The following is a 16,213-nucleotide window of genomic DNA, read 5'->3' on the forward strand; positions in this document are numbered from 1 at the left end:
GTCCTGAGTTTAATCCCCAGTACTGCAATAAAATAAAATAATAAAAATATTCAAGGATAATTCAAATTGAATGCAATATCTAATTTCTTACCTAAGCAATGTAGAAAGAATCCCTTCTCAAATCTTAATGAGAGAAAATAGAAGTGAGTCCTAAGTATTTGATCTATTAGGTTAAATTTTGCCACCTCCTGGGGATAGAAGTAGAATAATATAAATAAGCAACATAACTAGGACAAGCTAAAAGAAAAAAAAAACAACAACTATATTTTCCCATAACTTCAAGTGCCTATGACATCTCCCTCTAATTTATTTTTCCAAGTTCTGAAAAATCAAATGAGGAAATGGATACCTTATCTAATACTTGATTTCTCTCCTACTACTTCTTTCTTAGGGACTTTTTCTTTCTTTCCTTAGTTGCCTGAAGTAGCTATCAAAGAGGTATCAGAAAGCTTCGTAAACGTAAAGCCATGTGGGGGATATTTAAACTTCTGTGGACACATTGCAAAGCCTCAGAATAAGCAGCCTTAGCCTGCCTGCCTATTTTGGCCCACTAGGGCCACCACACAAAATACCACTGAACGGGAGCAGACCTTCATTTCTCACAGACGCGAGGCAGGAAATCCCAGATTTGGGTCCTACTGGTTTCTGACAAGGAATCCCTTCCTGCCACACAGATGTGTCCTGGCTCTGTCCTCACGTGATAGAGAATGATTCTGGTGACGCTTCTTCTAAGGACACTAATGCTGTTGGTAGGGGCTCCCTGCCCATGACCTCACTGCACCTTATCTGCTTCCTTCCTCCAAATAACGCCACGCCAGGGACGATGGCCTCGACTAGGAACTGGGAGGATACAGTTCAGCCTAAGAAATGAAAAATGCCTTTTCTCTGATGAAAGTGTGGATGGGGCAAGAGGCCAAATGCTGCTAGTTGCCTTAACTGAGGGATTTGTCCCCAGCTTAGTTGGAACTGTTACAAATACCACGCAAGTTACCTTTGATCCACTGGAAATGCCTCACAAATAGAAGGTCTTTCAAGTTGAATACTTTAGACAAGCCTGTGCTTCAGGGAAAAATCAATTCAGCCTTGACACAGTTTCTTACCCAGCACCTAGGGATCCTTTGTTTTGTCTTCCAAGGGATTCTTCAATCTGTAAAATGAAAGTTCTACCTCTTCTTTCTAGTCCCCATTTCACCTTCTCCTTCTTTCCCCAGAAAGTGCAAGATTCCTAGATGTTTACCTGTTTCTCTTTGATGACTTCCTCTTAGTTACAAAAACTAAGCGCAACAAAAAGGTAAAACACTGCTATTTCTAAATGAGTTGGAGTCTATTTCTAAACAAGCTCTGTTAGTGCTCTAACAGCCTTATACTACTTCCAAATGGATCTCTTCTTCTAAAAATGAAACAAAATGACAAGCCAGTTAGATTTCTCTAGACTACCAGGCTTAGTCTGTCTTCAGACAGACAAAGGACTTTGGGGCTCACTCGCCTGCACGCAGATTCCCAGCATGCCTTTGTCCTGATCGGCCCTTCTAAATCTGTCAGCACAAGAAGGGTGGTCAGGGACAGGGTGGGGGCCCTAACGTGGAGGCAGCCACGCAGCATAGTGGTATCCCCTGCTCGTGCTGATTGGGCACATGGTGACTTGGGGGCAGGAGGAGGGAGGGAGCCCTGATCTCTCAATGTGTGGCTGCGTTAAGAACCTCAGGAACCAGACAAACCAACAACTCGCATTACAGATAAAATGGGTGCATTACAGGACCAGCCAGATAGCTCAGCAGACTAAAGCGCCTGTTTAGGCAGACACAGGGACCGGGATTTGATCTCCTGGGGCACACTGAGACTGTGACTGAGACTGAGTGTGATGGCACGCGCCTATAATCCCAACACTTAAGAGGCTGAAAACAAGAGAATCACCAGCTGTGTAGTGAGACCCTGTACTAAATACATTTTTTTAAAAAATGGGTCAGTTAAGGGACCAGTCAAAGAACCTCTTCAGAGACAGGGATTTTTAATTTTTTAAAAAACCTTTCAGCAATAAAATAGGCACTCATTAATCTATGAATACCTGGCTGATGGGTGACTAGGGAGGGAGTAGGCATTGAAGAATGTAGAAAGTCACCATTACAGGACTCAAGTTATTCAGGCTACTATCTCTGAAAAAGACAAGTTCTGAAAAATCACTGCCCCCTTCAAAAATCTCGATGCCCACACAACCCACCCCCACATCAAAAGTGAGTTGACAGCAGCCCATATCGATTGCATAATCAGATAACATACTGGTTTCTGCTTCACAACTTGATTTCAAAATAAGGAATGCTGTCAGCTTGCAATCCTCTGTGCTATTTGGTGTACAATACATACCGTGCAAGTCACAGTCTTCTACGCCATTTTCAAGTAAGTCCCCATCTTATATATTAAAAACAATTTCTGCTATTGAGTAATGCCTAGACTATTTACAGTTTCATACTGGATTCCACACACAGAACTGACCAAACTCAGGCTCCTCTTTCTGCTTTATCCTGCTCAGTTCTAGTGAGGGATTAAGATCCCAGGAATGAAGCTCTTCCCAGTGAGGTGACTGGGATTAAGGTAGTTCCCTGTTATGAACACCAGCCATTCTTTATTTGGGTACCTAGAATTAGAGAGCAGAAACACTTTGCTTTAAGCCACTGTGCTCTGAGGACAAGCTTTTTAAGATCCCAAAGAAGAGTGAGCTGGCCATCCAGAGGCCTGCTTCTGAGCCGCATCAGCCTAAAGGGGTTTATGCACCAGTGTCTGTTTCCTACGTCTTGCATTATCTTTCTTTTGGATTTCAGAAACTTGGAGGCTCAGACACCGGCTTGCTGTGTCCTTCACTCACTCCTGAGCTGCAAACCCTAATAAAAGAGGGCGGTTCATGTATGGTAGTCGATCAACCCATCCCACTTGACAGACTGGTAGTCAAAAGCATCGATCCACTCCACGCACCAGGTATGTGTCCGATGCCATCACTCAGTTCCTCTGTTGGCCGTCAGAGATTTACATGGAATTTTTGTGGCAGCAAGACGTGAATCTAATGTAACATCTTCACAAGGGGCAAGGCTGTGTTCTCGCATGTTATGTATCATTTGCTCTACAAATTAGTTATGGCACCCAATGCTAACATTACCCCATTCTGTCACTTGTTAGCTGTGTCACTTTAGGCATAGGCATAATAATATCTGTTCAGTGAACTTTCATGAGAAGTAAATGAAATACTGTAAATGATAGCTATTGTTAGTATTTTTGTTCTATTAGCATTATTAGATTTCATAGTACTACTGCTATTGGTAAAGCATGATACACTGTGAACGTCTAAGATTCTTCATTATAGGAAGGAATATTCCAGAAGGAAGTAGATACACATAGACATGCATATGTATGCAAAGTCCACAAATATTCATACATGTGTATCAGAAATACTGATACCATTTCTAAGGTTTGGTTCAAGCATGCCCTGAGTGTCACCCAAAAGCCAGGGACTCAGCAGCCCTTGAAAATACAAAGGTGGAATAAAAAACTGTCCTTACCCTTGAGAGCTCCCAGAATCATGAAAGATCGATCAGTCTTCAGTCAGGAAAGCCCTGGGACTCCAAGCAACCTGCAAGCCATTTTGTCTCCTCAGGCTTTGGATGGTGGCAGTGTCTAAAGCTCAGGAGGAAGCAGCTAGCTGCTGGGGCAGGTGGAAACTTCTAGAGTGGCTGAGGCCAGGCTGGGCAGGGGGTAAGCTACCTTCCTATCTCCTCAAAGGAGCAAGGAACAGCATCCCCTTGATTCCCAACAGAAGTCAACCCCAGGCTTCTGTGGCTAGCACAGATGGCCCAGACATATTAGAGCAGCTTAATAAATACCTAAACGAATAGCAAACCCTTATGTAGATAGGATACATACCCAAGAGATGTATTGAAATGTTTTCCCTGTATTGTGACGGATGCAGCCTCTGTCCTCCAAAGCAGAGGGGCTCACTGAAGGAAGCCTGTGCTCAGAGGCTCTATTCCACTTCCAATAGGATTTGCTGAAGCTTGACGCAGGCAGGAAGGCTGTACAGTCTTTTGTGTCTGATTTGGCCAGAATCCACTGCAATCTAAAGAGGCTGTGTTAGTAAGCTGTCCATCGCTATAACAAAAGCCCTGAGGTACATGATTTATGAATAGAAAAGACAAGCTTTGGATCACAGTTCTGCAGCTTGAAGTCTATAGTGAGCTGGGCTGGCCCAGTTGTTTGAGGCCCGGATTAGAAGGCACATCACAGTAGGAAGATGTGGTAGAAGCAAAGCTGCTCACCTCGTTGCCAGGACAGAGAAAGAAGAAAGAGCCGCAATCCCCTTTGAAGGCACGCCCCCTCCAGATTATGTCCACCAGGTTCTACCTCCCATAACCTGGGGACCAGACCTTTACTACCTGGGTCTTTGGAGGACATTCACCATCCAAATGTAGCACAAGGCCACAGTCTGCAAAGCTGTGGAATCAAGACTCAAAGGAGCCCTTTCCTAGCCCGTGCACCCGCTTTCAGCACAGGCTCGCTCCTGCCTGGAGGATCACAGTCAACTGTGTCAGAGGAAGGGCTCTGCAGGCAGAGGCCCGGACCAGCTTCTGTGCTGGGATCTGCCTACTTTTTCTCAAGGGCTGACTCTAGTGCGCACTCCATGCTGGGGGTACACTACCCCACTAAGGAGGACTCCGGCATCATGAGTGGGAAAAGATGTCCCAACCCCATTACAGAGAGCAGGCAGCATGGCTGAAGGATCAGAGTAGTCACAACCCTCTCAGCTCAAGAGCTAGACATCACTGGATTACTTTGGGAGAACTTTGCTTCCCTTCTGTTCATTCTCTAAAAACCAATGACAGTATCTTCTCCAAAAACCACACTTCCACTTTGTTTCTTTAAATTTATAACTAGCCTGTCTTGCTTCTTTTTAAAAAAAATGGTTTTCTTCTTCCCTCTTGACTGTTCGTTTATAGGGCATGGAGCAAAATAACTAAAGAGTGGCAGAGAAGACAGGGACAGAAAGAGTCCTTGAGATGACGGAGCCTGATCCAGACCCTGGCCAAGCCACATCCAGTCCTGTCTGGTTCCCGGTTCTCCATTTGTAGGAATTGGTTGACCCATATCATCTGGCTGCTGTGTGGTTTAAATGACATAAAACACACAGTGGAGCCCAGGACCTAGTAAAACCCTTAAACATTCTGTTAGTAACTGCATTAGAAAGAAAAAAAAAAAAGTTATTCCCACTTGTATCATCTCCTCGCTATACCTTACAGCCCTGAGCAAGCCAGGTCATTTGTTTATGAGGCCCCTTATACCCTTATTTTACTCCAAACAAGTGAGTGCCAGGCGAACTCCAGCTTCAATGCTTCAGGAAGATGGATTCCAAACACCAGCCAAGAACAACGTGATCTTTAAAGCCTCCTGTGCTCTAGGTTTATAAGAGAAAAATCTCAGGGAGTAAAACAAACCCAGCCAGATCTCTTTCCAGAAAGTGAATTTTAATAGGCTTAGTCTTTTACCCTGAGGAAACTGGACAGTTTTTTATGCTTTGACATTGACTGATCTGTTGTAGTAGAATTTAGGAATTAGGAGGTTTAAACTCTTATAATTTGTGCTGCTGAAATAGTTCTTGCAGTTAAAAAAATAAGTCTCGTATTCACTCTGATTCTGAAATGAAGCCTGACCTGCCTCACGTTAGCCAGAGTCAAATTCACAAACTTCAACAAAACAGTTGACTCCAAATCAAGCACCAGAAATAAAAGGCATTTGTTCTCTTTCTCTGCCCTAACATTTTGTTGTTGTTTTGTTTTTTGTTTGTTTGTTTGTTTGTTTGTTTTTGCGTAACGGGGGACTGAACTCAGGCCCTTGCATTTGCCAGGCAAGCGCTTATTCCACTGAGCCATCTCCCCAGCCCTGCCCTAACGTTTGATATGACTACGGACGAACCAGGCTTGGTTTTTTGGTTTCTCTTTTTGATTCTGAACCTGAAGTACTCCAGAAGGACTATAAACTTCAGAATTTTATTCCTTATGTTGTATTAATAAATCAAGTTGGGCACGTCATGTTCAGAATTCCTGCTGTTAGAGGAAACAAGGAACCCGCTCCCAGGACTCCTGCCGTTCCTGAGGCCAGCCAGAGTCCGAAAAGCAGAGCTGTCCTTTTGCAAATGCAGAAACCTTGCATTTCTGTTTTGTTTTCTCACACATTTCACCTAATTTGGTGGACAATGCATTTTATTTCAATCAGCTTTCTAGCTTTTCTTGCCCTATTCAGGTGATATTAAATTTTTACCACACTTTAATTTTATTGGAAACCTTTTTTTTTTTTTAAATGTATTTTTAGTACAGGGCCTACAGGGTCTCACTACACAGATCGGACTTGTAGCGATCCTTCCTGTTTTTCAGCCTCCCAAGCACTGGGATTACAGACACGCGCCACCATGCCCAGTCTCAGACCCAGGGTCTCAGCGTGCCATGGGGGCGGGGCCGGTATGGCAGGCCAGGGATCAACCCCCGGGCTCCCGCCTCTGCCTAAGCGGGCACTTTGGAAGCTTTCTCTTGACGTAACTTCCACTTAAATACAAAAATAAACATTTAAAGAGTACAAGAAACACATTGCTTTCCATATTTGCCTTTTTTAATTATCTTTTCACACACGTACACAAAAGGACCTCATCATGCTCCGACTGCTTGGTGTGGAGCCCTCTGCCACTGCTTAAATTGCATCTCGCCGGCTCCCAGAGGTCGCCAGCTGAGAGAGGGTTTCTGTATTGGAATGGGCTCTGTTTGGACACAGCAGCAGAGTGTTGGCCTCTGAATCAGAGCTGATGCCTTGGTAATCTACTTACATCTCCCACCTTCACCATAAGTAGAAATCCAAGTAAAGGACAAGCCCCCCAGGTTCTTCTACTTAGATACCGTATGGATTTCATATTAAATAATTTGGCTCTTTGTCTTTGTAATCTTTTTTTCTAGGCTTTGGACTGAAAAACGCTTTTCTTTTACAACATGAAAACAGATACCGACAGTGTATAGCAGCATTCTTATTACAAGCCCAGACGGAAGATATGAAAGTATGTATCTTAATTTTGTAGATCTTTGCTGCTTCAGAGCTTACTTATATGAGGAAAAATTCCACACCTCTTACATAATGGTGTACACACTGGGAGATTTTATGTACTGTCCTGACTCATGTCGGGAAGGACAGCAGCTGGTAGGTACTGAGGGTCCCCCAGCCCGTGTCCTGCTCAGAAACCTCCGCGATGACAACCTCCTCACTTTACAGGGATGACACAGCCTGGCCCATGTTTTCCGGAGGCCAAAAATCAGGAGCTGTCCCTGAGTTCAGCAGTTTCTGCAGGAGAGGGGGAAAGAACTGCTTTGGGTTGCATGATTCACTTTTAAGATTATCTAATCATTTTCCAGAGTGGAAATTACACGCCACCAGCATGAGTGCTATCAGGCAGTGCAGCTGTGAGGGAGGCCACGTCCGCTCTTAGAAGTTGGGAAACCATGCCACGGTTTGCCTAGCTACGGGGTTGAAGGGGCGCTGCCGGGCTTGGCGCTCTCTACTTAGAAGTTTCTATTTCCGTCTTGTCCCTGTGGTCCTCTCCCTCAGCAACAATACAGCCAGAGAATAAATGTACTATTCTGGTGTTCTTAAGAACTCAATTTCCTGGGCCATCTCCCTCTGAATCTGCATTTCAAATTATACCACTGGTTAAGAATTTGTTTCTTAATGGGAATTCAAGAAGTTCAACTTTCATCCGTCACGTCAGTACTCATGTTTCTAATTAGTCACTATTGACTACTAGGGTCCCGGATTAGCCAGGACTGTTTAGCCAATTTACACACTACTCATATATAATCCATTTATATTTTCCTGTCTGACTAGAGGTATTTAAATTAGACACAAGAGAAATGAGAAACACATGCAAATGTTTGGTCAATCTTGCATTTTGAAGAGCAAGCCAATAAATCTAATGGAAAGTATTAATTCAAATATGTGAGAAATTATCAGTTTAATGCGTTATTTACACGTTTTTCTCTTCTGGCAGAAAGCATGGATAACACAAATAACAGCAGCAATCTCTCGCTTCACCAAGAACCAAGAAACCAAGAAAATACCTTTATTCAGATTGTCTGCAGAGTCTTCTGAAATTTAGGGACTTGTAAAACAAGTTGTGTATTTTTTAGAGGTTTGGGTTTCAAGTATTTTATTTCAATTTTTGTTAACACTTAGCTCGTGTGAGCTAAAAGGAAATGTGCTTTTTAAAGGCATTGCAGAATTTGAGAATTTGAGCTAGCCAAGTCCTTAGTACAAAGGAATAACGGCGGCAGCAAATTTGAGCTCTGAGGATGCCTGTCCACATACACGCTGATACTCAGACCGTCTTCTAATGCTTCAGTCAGACTCGTGTGAAGCGCAGGCGGAGAAGGATGCTACGGCAATCTGTGAGGGGTGAGCGGGGGAAAAAGGGGAGCACCAGGAAGACCGGGCCGCGCTTGTGTCCATATGAATTCTAGCATGTTTACTCCCTATCTATAAAATCATGAAACCTAAAAATTTTTTAAAAATAAAAATAAAATGAAATCAATTTTTCTACGCTGCTTGTCAATCTTACTGCGTTAATAGTCCTACTGCAAACACAATGACAACTTTTGATATACAAAGTTTGTGGCTCTTTTAATACACTAAATAATATGCGTCATTTCAATAGCTGTTTTAGAATTACTATTGCAACAGTTATGTGTATCATATATATATAATAATAATCTAATTTGGAATATGTAAAACTTAAAGACCAAATTCCAGTTTTTAAGAAATTTTTGTTCCAGCTTTACCAGTTAACTGTTTTACATGGGAGCTGCTCATAGGAATACCTTTCTCTTAAATTCAAATTTTGAAGAATGGCAGTATTTGTCAAAAAACATTTTCTGATCTCTGTGTGTGCGCGTGCGGCATGTGCAGTACAATCACCTCATTTTATCTGACAGAATTTTAAACTTCATTAGACACTGTATTAAGATGAGCTACGTAGGGCCAGCCAGATAGTGAATTAAAGCACCTGCTTAGGCAGATGCAGGGACCAGAGTTCAATCCCCAGTGTGCTACGCCGGCCCCACTCCAAGACTGTGATTGAGACTGAGTATGGTGGCTTGCGCCTGTAATCCCAGCACACGGGAGGCTGAAAACAGGAGAATCACTATGAGTCTGATCTTTGTAGTGAGACCCTGTACTAAAAAATTAAAAAAATTAAAAGATGAGCTACCTGAACTTTTACCACTGCACCCTTAAGTTCTTAGGGTCAAAGTTTATTCAATGGGAACCCACAAATGTCCACTTTAGTCAGGGTGCTTTCTGCAATTTTCAAAGTAGAAGTAACAAATTTACCAAATTTGGCTGCAAGACAACTAAAACTTTAACTGGGTTCTTTCATTACAATCGAAGAACTGTGTAGACAGGATAAAGTCTGGGAAGTCAGATGTACAGTACATTTTTAAAAGTGGTCACACATTTCACCACATAAACAAGGTCTGTGGACAAGGACAGCAGGAAGGGACGAGGGTCAAGCACCGCTAGAGTGGAGAGTCGCAGCCTCCTGATACTGATGTCAGATATTTATTAGGGGTAAAATAAGAGGTGAACTGGAAACCATTGTTCACAGCTAAGAGTACATGGGGGGGGGGCAGGCACAGAAGAATAGACTTCAAGTGAGTTCCTACAGAGAGCAGTTATGACGGGAAGGCACAGAGACGTGTGCAAGAGATTTATGAAGAAATTCTGGTTAAAATACAGAGTGTCAGGAAAAAAGTGTTAGCAATCATCTTGCGGGGGTCTCTGAGATACAAGTTACCCTGGGAGGAAGGCAGGGGAGGGACCAGCACAGGGTGACTCCTCACGAGTCCTCTGGCCCCAGGAGTGTGTAATCACAGACTTATACACATACAGGACAGCATTTACTCTTAAATATCATTAAACAAGCAAAAAGAATTAGCATAAGGCTGGGGAGATAGCTCGGCACCAGCATTGGCAAGCGCAAGGACCCAAGTTTGATCCCAGTACCACATGCTGTGGGTATGGTGGCACACACCTGTATTCCCTGCACTGAGGAGGCCGAGACAGGAGGATCACTATGAGTCTGAGCTGTATTCCAAATAAATAAATAAATAAATAAATAAATAAATTTTAAAGAAAGAATTCATATAAAGGATGCACATAAAACAGCTCAAAAATCTTTCATAAACTGGAGTAGTGTAAGACTCATGAAACAGCGTATCTGATATACAGTATGTTCACTACCTGTCCGAGGATATGCATATTCAACTTCTCAGGGGGAAGGACATTACAATGAAATAGGGCAGAATTCTGGAACTCTAGTGCCTGGTGGGAGGAACAATGGTATATTGGGCTTTCAAACATTATCAAGTGGACACATGGGAAATAAATTTACATACACAATGAAAAGAGGGACTAATTGCATACTTTTTATACTTTTTTTTAGCTTTAATCATTCTCCACAATACCGAATACAGTGAAAAGAAAATATCTCAAGCAAAATGGCAGTACTAATTTCTCTTGAGATCATGAATATGTATCCTAAATTGAAGAATATTAAAACATAATCAGTGTCCATATCCAAGTGTAAAGTCCTACTATTATGTAAATTAACTCATGGAAAATGTTTAAGACTTTGTCCTTTCTTTTTCAAGCAGACAAAATAATTTAGTCACAGAACACATCTACTAGAAAGAAATGTTTAATATCATCTTTAACATATTAAAAAACAAAAACAATTCAGTAAGGATCCTTCCACTGTTCTTTATACAGATTTAAATGCTGTCAGGTAATTTATCAGTTATATTTATAACCAATAACCCTTCTAATCATTGAGTTTAGAAGTTACAGTATTTACTGGACTGAACTCTCACAAAATAAGGCACAACTACATGATCACAAATAGTAAACACAATACAAATAATGAACCCAAAAACTAAATGAAAAAATATGCATGCAAAAGCCTATACAGAAGCCATGGCCACACGACGCAGCGCAGGAAGCACAGCACGCCGCACGAACGGCCGCGTCATGTCACAGTGAGGTCAGTACTTCTACACAAGGAGAACTTGGCGAGCTCCAATTCCATTTTATACAATTTTACATAAATTTAGTAAGTATATGCACAGTATTCACATCAGCAACATAACAAATTGATCATGAAAATTCAGGCAAAGGGCAATTAAGACATGGTCATGTGTGGCACACGATAATTAAAGAACATCATTCACTGAGCTCATGTTTAGGAATAGTAAATTGATGGCACATTTAAATCTCATGGATCAAATCATCCACAATTTTATAGCCAAAGTGCATTTAAAAAAAACTGCTCTAGTCAAACAGATCATGAATATCAAAATATATGATCATAATTTGCTTTCCACTTAAAAGTTAAATATTTTTATGCAAGGATAAAAAAAAGTGACTTTAAAGATCTTAAAACTATATAAGATAATCATAAACACTTTTTAAAGAGATGGGAAAATAACAAATTTGGCAGTTACTATTTACCATTACTGTAAGGAAACAATTAAGGTAGCTAATTCCACTTTTAAGAGGTAGTTGAACAAAATGTTATTTGTACACTGCATTGAGGTTTTGTGTTTGTTTCCTTCTTTCCTTCTTCAAAAGAAACAAATCCTATACCAGCAGCATTGTCTTCTTTCTATTAAAAAAACTTTACTGTACACTAACCAGCAAGACTTGAGTCTTAACTCACAATTCTATGCTGAGGTTTGCAATTTACTAAGATTTGATGCCAATGTTTTGCACCAGAACTAAGAGCTGCCAGCTCTGTCTCACTGACAAAATAATAGTACCAGCGGACACCTAAAATGTAGAGCCAATAGGAACTGAGAAGAGGGCTGCTTAATTGCAGGGAAACAGCACTAAGGTTTATTTTCAAAACACATTCGCTTGGTAAGGTGCCAGCAACACTGCTCCGTTTCACTCATTTTATCCATGTCGGAGCCCACGGCAGGCGGAGAACCGGGATCCAAGAGACGCGATCAGACAAAAGTGAGGCAGACGGCTGAACCCTGGTTTTATCTGGTGCCTTCGCAAAGTGTCTGCGAAGTGTGAGGGTGGGGAGGGGGGCAGACTACAGTGCGTCCCAGGAGGGCACGAAGCAGAGGGACACGCTCGCCCACAAGTCTCCTATAGCTGTTACTTAAACAAAAAACTGGGGGTGCTGTGACTGTGTTTTTCTAATACGTTTAGTAAGTTACTTGAATGTAAAAGTATAAATTTAATACTATTTGAAAGGATTTATGGATATAAAAATCCATGAATAGCTCAGTTTATATTATCCAAGTATTATTTTAATGTCGACTGCATTTAATCATTACCTATACTCAAGGATGTGTGTTTATCCAGGTCCAGGGACTTAGTCAACGTTCAATGTACTTAACAACTACTAATTACAGGGTCTACTTTTAAAATAATTAAACGAATATGTGGCAATCTTTTTGTTCACCTATATTCTAGATACTATGTAAGTGTGATAATTTCATTTCAGCATGGTATTCAAAAGCAAGTGTCTATTATAAATTATAAAGGAAATATCAACACTCATCTTTCTCTGCTATTGTTATTAAATGCCTGCACTGAATGAATGTATCACTTAACATTTCTTCTCTAGAAAGATAATAAATTAAAATTAGTAAATTCGGCCTTCAGATGTTTTCCAGTTTTTCAAATTAGTAAGACTATGAAATACTAAAATTCACTTTCATTGTTCAGCATACAAACAGGTTAACTATTAATTATCCTTAAGGTGCTTGACACTTGTTTCAGTGTTTACGTAACATCAGAGTTACTGAATACTTCTGTCTTAAGTGATATTCTATTCTCTAGCTGTTATTTAAAGATAACGTCAGGCATAATTTCTGCAGATAACATTTCTAGTTAATATGGAACTCCAACCTAGAACCATTTTAAGAATGTCAATTTTACCAGTTTTCTAAAATTCTTTGCTATTAGGTAAAAAGAAAATATAAAGTACAATATTTCATCTTTTTTTACCATTTTATATTTTCTTTTCATGGATAATACTATAGCAATAGAAGTTACTAATATTCAGTGCAAATTTATAAAAACAACTACAGTGAAGCTCAGCTCTGCTTGGGAAGGTCAAACCAAGTAAAAGAAAAGAGGCCGAACCTTTGAAAAGGCCAATTCAGCTTCCTGGAGATGCTGGACAGCGACGAGCATTGAGCATGGGGCTACAGCGCAACGCTCACCTCGGAGACCTCCCACAACAAGACCATCAGGTTAGGAACGCCGTACGCTTCCTAGTCAGTCGTCTTCCTTCCACTGAGACGGTAAGAGGTTATGGGGTTTTTAATGGACAATATGTGGAAGTTTAAAATTGACATAAAAAAGACACAAAGAAAAATTAATCCTAATCTCTGAAACATAACCCCGGGGTTACCACAAATTAAGCAAACTGATTTTATAGAGGATTTTTTAAAATGTACTCCAGAATTTAATCAATACTGTTAGAACAAAAGCCATGTTTGAGTTCACGATTAATATATATTTAAACATAAACTATACTTAGAATGCCCAAATAGCAAATTTGTAACAAAACAACATAACTGAGCTACACACCTATTACGGAAGAGAAAAACAAAGTGTTACAGTCCTGTGCGTGATTCCACAAAGAGGGTATCTCATATAATTAATATTATTGTGCAACAAAAACAGGTGATAACATCCATGTTCATTTTTCTACATATAATTTGGAAGAAAGAAGCTATGGAATTATATTATTTGTGAACAATGAAATTATATTTAAAAAAATACATTGCTATTTTCTGTCCAAAGTTTATTTACATTTCATTGACTAAGTCTAAAGTTGGCATGAAAACTAATGCTGGGGTTAAATGGAAAAAGGTAATGAAGATGAATCCAAGTCTCACAAAAATAGAAGACTTTTACTTGGTATTGACAACATTCCAAAATATATGAACTCTAATTTGGTCTAGAACTGCATCCAGAGTCCAAACCAAACTGTCCAAGACCTCTACCAAACACAGGTATTAAAACCTAACGTAGTGTAACGCAGCCGTGATGCTGCACCCGCCGCTATCCCTGCAAGTCATTGAAGCACGTGTCACAGACGCGGACAGGCTTTTTGGAGGAAGGTGTTAAGGCATTCTTGGCTGAACATTCAGCACAGAAGATGTTCCCACACTGGCGGCAGTGATGCTGTATAAGACAAAATTCAAATAATTTCAACCTTAAAAACTGTACCAAAAGCATCACAAAACTACATGACTATCACAAACCAGCCTCTATGCCAGCAGTGTACAGCTACACTAAATTTCCAGTGGCCACTCTACTATTTATTTTATTTTTAATGTATTTAGAACAGGGTCCAAAGGTCTCACTACACAGATCAGACCTGTAGTGATCCTCCTGTTTTCAGCCTTCCAAGCACTACAGGCCCGCACCACCATGCCCAGTCTCAGTCGCTGTCTTAGTGCACCCCGGGGGCGGGGCCAGCACAGCATGCCGGGGATCGAACTGGGATGGAATCCTGGCCAATATGTTCTGCCTAAGCAGGTGATTTACTCGGCTGAGCTATCTGGCCGGCCTACTCTATCATTTAATGATACTGTATTTCAAGAGATAAGCTTAAGCCTGTGCTGTACTCAATTTGAATGCTCCCCACGCTGAACATTTTATGGAGCTCTTACCATGAAATTATCAAGAACCCAAGGAAGCTTTTTAAAGTGTTAGAGCACCCCTAGCAAATGAGAAACTATTCTAACTTGCCAAAGGTCACAGGGATGCATTCAACTATTATTTTCAAATGAAAGTATTTAAAATACATTTCTTGAACACATTCTGCTTTTTTGTCCTTCCAAAGGCCCTAAAGTTGACTAAATAAAACACGTGAATTAAATACTTATGCACTGATCCAGAAAAACAACTGACCCAGAGTGGGAAATATAGAGAAGAAATGAGTGAGTCTAAAACACATAATGCTGGGGCCAGGCAGATGGCTCAGCGGAATAACTGCTTCCCTGGCAAGCGTAAGGGCCTGAGATCAATCCCTGGTTCCACCAAAAAAGTTAAATAAATAAAAAATAAAGCACATATGCTAACAAGAAACTAGACTGCATGAAGTTTAATTCTCACATGTAGTTGAAAACCGCAATTTACCTATAAGTAGAAAATTTTTTAAAAGTCTATGAAATGCAGAACTATTCTGCCAGTCACAGAATCGTGACTGAGAACTGTAATCACGAGCACACATAAGAACAAACCGCGGGGCTGGCGAGATGGCTCAGTGGTCTAAAGCACCTACTTGGAACAAGCTTGGCAGAGCACAAGGACCACGGTTCAATCCCCCAGCACCACATGCCAGCCAGCCCCGCCCCCTGGTGGGCTGAGCTGGCCACACACACACACACACACATACACACACACACACACACACACTAAATAAATAAATGTTTGAAAAAAAAAAAAAAAAAAAGAACAAACCGCGTACCCGTCTCACTGTGACTGAAAAGCCCTTCCCGCAGGCCATGCAGTTCTGCACCTCATTGTCCTCCGCCCACTTCCTGTTCAGCGCTTGCGTGTGCTTGATCTGTTCAAAAGAGTTTCAACCAATTATACAACGTTTCAAAGAATGATGATTACTGCAACTATGGTGCCAGATATTTACAAATTTTGCCTACATGCACGCTGAATAAAAATTTTGAAAACAAATACTGTATTTTGTTCAATTTTCATCTGTAAAAAATAGGAGCATTTATAAATTTGAATGACAAAACTGAGTAATTCTCTATACTTGTTAAAATTCTGGGTATCTTCTATAAGTATAATCATACAGCTCATGCTTTTGGGGTGTTTAACTTCTTTCACACTGTACAATGTTTTCAGATGTATCAGCGTGGAAGTGTGTATCATTCCTTTTTATGGCTAATACATTATAGGAATGTTCCTTATTTTATTTATGGTTGACCTTTAGGCTATTTATACCTTGTGGCTCTTGTAAATAGGATTTCAGTGAATATTTGTACATTGTGTAACTATGTTTTGAACATCTAGTCTCAATTCTTCTTGATACACCTAGCAATGGAATTGCTGTGTCATACACTGATTGTCTCTAACTTATTTAAGGTATTGCCAACTA

At 40.7% G+C, this 16,213-nt stretch overlaps 2 protein-coding genes across 7 annotated transcripts in view; one reads left to right on the top strand and one right to left on the bottom strand.

The window, feature by feature from the left end:
- Nucleotides 1-8,588, top strand: part of LOC101578157 — a 56,612-nt gene extending 48,024 nt beyond the window's left edge. For all 6 annotated transcript variants that reach the window (XM_023716375.1, XM_023716374.1, XM_023716382.1 and 3 more), the window contains exons 14-17: nt 1,212-1,291; nt 2,817-2,970; nt 6,981-7,078; nt 8,063-8,588. In XM_023716375.1, coding sequence (XP_023572143.1) covers nt 1,212-1,291; nt 2,817-2,970; nt 6,981-7,078; nt 8,063-8,170 — 440 coding nt within the window. In that variant the 3' untranslated portion in view covers nt 8,171-8,588. The remainder of the gene's footprint in view (nt 1-1,211; nt 1,292-2,816; nt 2,971-6,980; nt 7,079-8,062) is intronic.
- A 4,803-nt stretch (nt 8,589-13,391) lies between these two features.
- The window catches only part of Eea1 (early endosome antigen 1), a 191,134-nt gene continuing 188,312 nt past the window's right edge, over nt 13,392-16,213 (bottom strand). The window contains exons 27-28 of the mRNA XM_012515041.2: nt 15,566-15,664; nt 13,392-14,274 (exon numbers count right to left, since the gene is read on the bottom strand). Coding sequence (XP_012370495.1) covers nt 14,152-14,274; nt 15,566-15,664 — 222 coding nt within the window. The 3' untranslated portion in view covers nt 13,392-14,151. The remainder of the gene's footprint in view (nt 14,275-15,565; nt 15,665-16,213) is intronic.

This window comes from Octodon degus, unplaced genomic scaffold (assembly GCF_000260255.1).
Source record: "Octodon degus isolate 3935 unplaced genomic scaffold, OctDeg1.0 scaffold00004, whole genome shotgun sequence".
In the NCBI taxonomy this organism is placed as follows: domain Eukaryota; kingdom Metazoa; phylum Chordata; class Mammalia; order Rodentia; family Octodontidae; genus Octodon; species Octodon degus.